The sequence below is a fragment of the Quercus lobata genome, chromosome 8, assembly GCF_001633185.2.
Source record: "Quercus lobata isolate SW786 chromosome 8, ValleyOak3.0 Primary Assembly, whole genome shotgun sequence".
Taxonomy (NCBI): domain Eukaryota; kingdom Viridiplantae; phylum Streptophyta; class Magnoliopsida; order Fagales; family Fagaceae; genus Quercus; species Quercus lobata.
This window is the reverse complement of record NC_044911.1, coordinates 42,870,600-42,878,868: the sequence shown is the minus strand read 5'-3', so window position 1 is coordinate 42,878,868 and position 8,269 is coordinate 42,870,600. Positions and strand designations below refer to the sequence as shown.

Here is an 8,269-nt window from a genome sequence, read left to right as displayed (position 1 = left end):
ACCCATGGGCTTCCCAATAATGGGCCAATAATCATATAGGTGCCATTGGCAATAGGGTGTAGAAAATATTTTGAAATGCTCTTTTAAGTGGTAAACACTATATAATCCCAATTTCATATAATGAATTCATCAATTTTGACTTATTGACTAAATATATTTTTGGTAAGCAGGAAATTGGATTGGAAGCACTCCAATTATTACCTTATTTTCCACAAACTTGTGTCTTTGATATCACTTCTTAAAATTTAAAGTCACACACAAGTGTTTGGAGATAAGATAGGAGAAACTCTAGAACACTTTTAACATTTTTGAGATAAGATAGGAGAAACTCTCCAACACTTTAATATTTTGGAAGCACCTAAGAGCAACTCAATTTACAACTCAATTTATTTGTCTTGCCACAAGTATATTAAATGAGTATTTATAAACTAGAGTAAGTAAATCTATAACTTTCCTAATTAATTGTTATATGCGTAACTCCTAACGCTTATCCATGACACCAGTTTTGTTAATTTTATACATCTATATCTATATAATATATAGGGTAAATTCCAATAAACTACCCTGAGGTTTGGACTAATACTAACTAAGTTCAAGACTTAAAAAATAACCAACTTGGTCCTCAAAGACACTTTAGTCCCTAACTCCGTTGATCACCGTTACTTTATTCTCACATTCTTTTCTCATCCCTCTTTCTTGTCTCAAATCCCTCTCTTCACTATATTCTCTCCTTCCGCACACACCCATTGCCATTCTTAATATTGCTGGAGCTTGAGGTTTCTGCTTCTCTCTTGCTCATAAAAGACTCATCATCTAATGGCTTCTGGTAAGGTGTGTTGTATATTACTTGTCTACTCTTTTATCTGTAACAAATGAACGCTAGTGAGTTTTAATTCTTATATTGACTTGATTTTGTGGATTTGTAACAAGTTTTTCCAGCATTTTATTGCCTTGGACAAAGCTCAAAGAATTCCTTGTGCACACAAATATGTTAAACTGAGATTAAGAATTCATTAGAGTAGAGATCTGGGTCTGCGATCTAGCTTGCTAATCATCCTACCATTGTTGTGTAGATCTATGGCCATGCTTGAAAGATGCTTGTTGATCAATTTATTGGAGGTGCAATTATTGACACGGACAGCCGAAACAATCAAGAATTGGTGAGTAAGGCACCAAGAAATTCCTCCATAGACCCACTTGGCTTTCTACTGTTTACACTCAAATGCTGCATCTTTGATTTGGGCTGAAGCCAAGATGAAGTACCAAGACATCAACATTGAAGAGAGGGGTTTGAATCTGAGATAAGAAAGAGGAGTGATAATAGAATGTGAATAAAGTAATGGTGATAAACGGAGCTAGGGACTAAATTGTCTTTCAAGGACTAAGTTGGTCATTTTTTAAAAGTTTTGGACTTAGTTGGTATTAACCTAAACTTTAGGATAGTTTATTGGAATTTATCCTAATATATAATATCTAAAAATTAAAGCGTAACATTTATTTTTGTTACTTACTACGCTTCTATTGAATTATATTGGTCATATCACCATTTTCTTTCCATCATTAAAAAAAAAAAAAAAAAAAACTCTTTTCCCTTTTAGTCTACACCAATTGTTACACTTTTTCCATCATTCCCTTTGTTTCTTTATCTTTCCAGTTTCCACTACTCTTTATTTTACCGTTACACGTCCTTTATCATTTTATCTTATATTTTGACTCCTTTTCTACTTATTTTATTTTGTATAGATTGAGTATCATTTCTTCCGTTTAATTTATTTTTTCCCATATAGGAACTTTGAGTATACTCTGTCTCTGGAATTTGGTCATTTCTTATAACTTTAATTTAGTTATTTTATTTTAAAATGTGTCTTGGTATTGTGTTTTTTTAATTCCCTATCACATAGTCTTCTTTCTACTCTCTTGTAGTTTTGATTGGATTTTGATTTGGGTTGATAATTAGCTTTTTTGGAAATATCAATTTGAGTTTATATCAAAACATAATCTACATAGTTATGAATTTGAATGTTCCTACCAATTGTTTAAGTAATAAATTATTATAAAGTCTATCTTTTATTCAGTTGTTTTCATTTTAATTTTGGCTAAGTTAATATTGTAATTTTGTGATGAGTTTTGATTATAATGATAATCTCCTTTCAATTCATTAAGAGATGAGAAATTTGAAACTTATAAAATTTAGTTGTTTATTAGGTAAATACAATAAACCACAATAGAAGTTAGAAGAATATAGTTCATCTAAAAAAATTAATCAAACACCCTAAAATTATATTTGTAGAGAATAAAGATAAAAAATAATTGTAAAATTCTTTAAAAAAGACTAGACAAAATTTGAAACAATTGTTGCTGTTTATATATTACACCTAATTATAAAATAGTGATATATTCCCTTCTACTGGTATATCCGAAGTGTCAGGAGAGCTTAATAGTTGAATGAGAACTATTCAGAAGGTGGTTTGGTTAAGAGATTACGGAACTACAGCTTGGTCAACAAATCTGTGGCTGGCCTAAATTTAACCAACACGGGTAACCTCGTGCTCTTGGACAAAAATAATGCCACAATTTGGTGTTCTTTTTATCACCCAATTGACTCGCCAGTTTTTTGACCACCACACAGTTATCTTAATGCAAACCCCTATACTTCATGGACCAACACTCTCTCCACTCCTGTTTTTGTCCAATTCAGCGACTGATCAACTGTGAGAATCATCCTTAACTGTGGATTCTCGGGCCCAGTATTTGCTTGTGGCTTCGTTTGTAATGAAATATGCAACGGCTATCTCTTTGCCATTTTTGTTATTTATTTATATTGACGGCAACATTCATAAGGATGTTGCTCCACAAGTAGTATGGTCTGCTAACCAGAAGAATCCGATTAGCATTAATGCGACTCTGCGGCTCAGTTCAGAAAGAGGTTTGGTGTTACAAGATGAAGATGTTAATTGAACTACCGTGTGGTACACAAACATTGGCACAAAGTCAGTTGTTGGCCTGTACTTATCTGACATGGGTAACATCATGCTCTTGAATCAAAATAACAAAACAATTTGGCAGTCTTCCGATCACCCAACTGACTCGCTGCTTCCTGGGCAAAAATTGATGGTAGGGCAGAGACTCACCTCTAGTGTTCCAGCAAAATATCAGATTGTTTTCGCTTTACGTCTCTGGGGAGGGGTTGTTCGCTTTCATAGAGTCTAATGCTTCGGAACAATATTTTTCTTTCAATTTACCTAATACAAGCTATATTCAATTTCAGAATGGAAGCTTTGCTTTCTTCACAGACCCTGCAGAATCCTATCCAAATAGTAATCAATTTAAAATTCCATCAGCATTATCATTGCAGTACATGAGATTTGGGCCTGATGGATAGAGATTATATGAGTGGAACCAAGATGATCTCCAGTGGAAGTGGCTGATCTTCTCAACACAGATATATGTGGTTACCCTATGGTTTGCAGTACTCAAGGAATTTATACAAATGGGCAGTATAGCTGTCCTGTACCCGAAAATGGGACAGACTATTTTAAGCAAGTGAAAGACAGGGAGCTTGACAATGGATGCTCCTTAGTTACTCCCCCTCTTGTGAATATCCCCCAAATTGGGAATTTTTGGAGCTTGAGAACTATACTTACTTTACTGAAATAACAGAAGCCGCAGAACTCCAAAACGTAAATTTAGAGTTTTGCAAACAAGCATGCTTAAAAAATTGTTCCTGCAAAGCTGCTATTTTCTTACAAAACCCTTATCGAAATTACTCTTTCGGGGCTCGCTCTTTAAAATCCCAAGTTTTTTCACTTATAAATGTGATAACGATGTTCAATATTAGTGATTATTATGGGTATACAGCATACATCAAGGTGCAGAATGTCCCAAGTGCAGAGCAGGCAAAATACAGAAATGGGATTGTAATAGTATTGGGATCAATTGCATCTTTGTTTGGTCTGTTCTTCTTAATTTTGATCTTGGTTTTTTTCATATCGGAAGAGCAAAGATTTTGATGAGGTTGAGGAGTACGATTTAGATTATGTACCAGGAATGCCCACAAGATATTCTATTACAAGAAGAAGCTTGGTGAAGGTGGATTTGGCACAGTTTTTGAAGGGATTCTAATTGACAGCACTAAAGTTGCTGCCAAGCGTTTGGAGTAAAGCTATGGTGACAACTCCCGAAGATTTGATCACACTAAGAGTAGGCTGGCCAGTTTAAAATATAAATTCCAGAATACAACATTGTCTAAAATGTTGTTTGTGTTTGGAATAAGATTCCAAGGAGAAAGAAGAGAATGGAAAGGAGGGAAAGCAGTGGGTTATTTCTTATTTGAAGTCTTGGGAGCAATGGACAACCTGTAATAGTGTTTCAATGCCTCCTGTTTAGGGAATTGAGAAGAAGAAACAAATTTTGGGCGTTTGGAGTTTTGGGAGTGCAATGGACAAGGATAATAAGGAGATCATGTTAAGAGGATTAAGAAGAAGAAAAAAAAACAATGTCATGAAAGTGGTAGAATGATCTTGGTACAGTATACTATCCACAGAATTTATTAGATGAATCTCCCGCCTAAATACAAAGAACTCCAACTGCTGCAACAACACATGGAAACAAGGTTGAACAAAACACAAACCTGTGGCTTGGCTAAAAGAAGCACATCACGATGAATAACAGAACATGAAAACCTATCCATCTAAATTTGTATGTAAAAAAAATAAAGAACATGAACAATTTCACAAAAACTAGCAGTAGAGTCATCTACCTCCAATAAATATGGTTTCCATCAATATATATGAAATTTTAATTTGTCACATTGCCTAGTGATACAGACCCTCAAGTGACCAAGTCTTTGTAAATTTCACGGGAACAAATAGACAACAAAGCTAACAATAGCTGAGATGGTATTGCAGAATAACCTACTCAAACCCTTAACTAGCACTCACTCTAAATAAATTAACAAAAACACCATCCATATGAGATGCAATATCATCCTCTCTAAGCCACACAGAACTTACTGAAAAATTATTTAATGATATAAATAACTAGGAGCTCAGGAAAATTAACTCTCAAACACAATTCCACCAGTGAATGAAACAAGACTCTCCACATAAACGATAGCTCGCCTTGGCATGAATATTTTTGGATACCCCGTGCGTTGAAGAATCTTAATTTCTTGAGAACCAATGTTATACAAGACCAATGTCTTATTTTCATCAACCAGAAGAATCTCCTCATTCCCAAGAAGTTGTAGTGGCCTCTGAATTCCTAACAGGTGTCCTACAACAAGTTGTTTGGTCCAAGAATCCTCGACCCCATATTCCCGCATCACCCATATATCGATGTATTCATTGATACCATAAACAATACAAGCAAGGCAATCATTGAATACAGCAAGAGTTTTATTTGGAAAAAACATATCTGGAAACCTTATAATTTGAAAAACCTCATGGCTCATGTCAAAGGACAGAATTATGTGATGATCATAACTATCCCCGGGTTCGCTGTTGAGGAAACCGATCCAATGATGAACTCCATTAAAGTATATTTCATTACAACAAGAATGCAGCTTAATGTTGTTATGATGAATAGGGGTGCCAAATATTTGGGTCCAGCACTCAGCCCTTAGGGAGTAAACATAAAAAGAATTGCAGTAGCGTGTGATTGAATTTCCCGCAGATTCCTTCTTATATTCGACAACTCGAACCACCTTGTAGTCATTAGAATTTTGATCAAAGCCAAATGCAAAATATAATCTTCATAGAGCAAAATGAGCAGGACAATTAGGAGATTCGGTATAGGGAATCATTTTACCTTTTCTGATAGCTGGATTCCATAAGACAAAGCCATAATGGCCTCTCAATATACCAGCAATGCAAATAATGCCGTTGATGCAAGCAAACATCTTGGTATAAACTGTGAGCAAGCGACCCATGCTGTCCTCCTTGAAGTCCAAAACGCGGACTCCTCCTCCTTCATCAGGATGAGATTGCAGGAGGTATTGAAGATCCTCAATTTTGTCGAGGCCCTCGACCAAAATACTTGGATTTTTTGTTTTGGTTTGATGGTGGCGGAGGTGTTTGGCAATGAAAGTTGGGTTTTGGACAAGAGTAGACCATGACTTTTGAACGCACCTGAAACGTAATAGCGATTTAACTGGAAGCCTTACCAGGATCTCTTCCAACAACTCTTCCGGTAATGAAGGTAAATTATTATTGGAGCTTAACCTTAATCTGCAACTTCTCCACCTTCGCCCCCACCTCCACTTCGAACTCGAATTCGACATTATCGACTGAGTCATTGAAAACTCTAATTTTGAAATCCCTAATACCTTTTACTCCGTATATATAGTAAGACACTCCTTTACTCCCTCCCTAGTCGGCTAGTCCGTTGGGTCGGCCATTGATATTTTTATTTGCAGTACGACTTACCCTTTTTATCATAGAGTGGACCGGGCCAGGTCCAACTATTGTGTAAGTAAATGGAGGCCCAATTATGTATTCAAAAGTTTAATCTATAACTATCTACTATGTCTCATCCATATTCTTACATTATCTCTCGCATAATATGGAACATAGTTATGGCCCAATTATGTATTCATTATGTAACACTGCCTCCATAAAGCTAAGAGTTATAACAGAACCATTTGTAGCTTATTTCGAGCAACTACGGCTTATTTTTACAAAACTAAAATCGACATCGCACATATGAAACAAGTAATTCACTAAAAGAGGAAAAAGATCACATACCAAAATCAGAGAATTTCCTCCTCAGGATGTGAAGGAAGTCGACATACTCTTGCGTTCCTTCATCCGTCTTGTGAAGCTGCAACACCAAAGGCCGCCTGTGCCAATCCCTGCAACAGTCAAAGCAAGTCCAAATACCACAAATTCATCACAATTAGCAAAATAACAAAAAAGAAAATTAAAAAAAAAAAATCTGTATAAACGAATAAAGTTTTTTTGGAACACGAGTGAGAATCCATAAAAGAACTAACCTGATCCTCTTGGAAGAAAGTCAAGCCCTACAATACTCTCCAACACCAATGATTTTCCCGAACTCTGCACTCATTTCAAACCATAAACCAATCAGACCAAAAATTCAGCTCAAATCTTTTACTTTTCCTTAATAATAAACTTGAAATCTCTATCTCTCTCTCTCTCCCCCTCCCCCTCCCGCAAATGAAAACTTTCACTTTTTCAAATGAACTCATCTTCTCTCTCTAGAAAATCAGTCCAGACTCCTAAACTTTCTCTGCGTCAAAATTCTCTCTCTATCTCTAAACTTTCACCTTCTCTTGCTAAGAGTATCTGCTCCGGTCTCTCTAATTAACAGTAACTTTTATGATTTCCTTATTTTCTTCTTCAAATACACTTTCTATCAAATATTTTATCTTTTTTCTATGCTATTAAAATATTATTTCTTTATTATTTTTTTAATCTTTTTTAATCTTCATTCTATATTTTTTAACCTTCCAACAGTAATATTTTTTAATTTTTCAATAATGTTTTTTAACAAAGATCAGTGACCACTTGTTACAACGATATACTGAACTATAAGATCATCTAATTTTAATAAGAAGTGTTAAGTTTATAATATTTTTACAATAATTTCACGAAAGAATTATATGTTGTAAGTTGTTACTAGTTTTAATTTGAATCCACTACTGAAATTATTTTTTTACTCACCAATATTAGCTAATAACAATCAATCACTTAAAATTTATTATGAAAATATTGTGATAACATTTCTCAATTTTGATTTCTTTTTCTTTGTTTTATTTTTCATCCATACGTTGTTTCTTCTTTTTTTTTCTCCTCCACACACGTATACCCACTCTCCTCTTTATCTTCAACTTTTTCACTTTTGTTTTTATTTTTCTACTTCACTCCTGATAAGCCAAAAACAAATTAACCCCTTGTGATGAATTAATTGATTAATTAGCCAAGTTTATTAATTAATCAGATTAACATGCAAATGCGTGGTAGCACAAACAAATCACTAATAAACTAAGTATGCAGCAGAAAATAAATTGACACAGTGATTTGTTTACGAATGGAGAAAACCAACACAGCAAAAACCCCATCGAGTGATTTTAAGGTCACCATTTCTAGGAATCCACTGTTATCACAACAAGTGGTTACAAGTAAAGGAATCTCAGTACCTTATACCAACCTACAGTTGAACCCTTACCCCAATACCCAACTGGACTTGTTCTGTAGTGACAATCTCTTCTTGTAATGCACGGCTCCTAGTACGTGACTAACCAATTGCG

The 8,269-nt window shown here is 34.8% G+C and overlaps 1 protein-coding gene across 1 annotated transcript; it reads right to left on the bottom strand.

The window, feature by feature from the left end:
* Window positions 1-4,756: 4,756 nt before the first annotated feature.
* On the bottom strand, window positions 4,757-6,280 carry LOC115956908 (F-box/kelch-repeat protein At3g06240-like). The gene is made up of 2 exons (XM_031075171.1): window positions 5,898-6,280; window positions 4,757-5,750 (listed from the first exon to the last, which is right to left on the bottom strand). The coding sequence occupies exons 1-2, from the start codon at window positions 6,278-6,280 to the stop codon at window positions 5,057-5,059; spliced, it is 1,077 nt and encodes a 358-aa protein (XP_030931031.1). The 3' UTR covers window positions 4,757-5,056.
* Window positions 6,281-8,269: the final 1,989 nt, after the last annotated feature.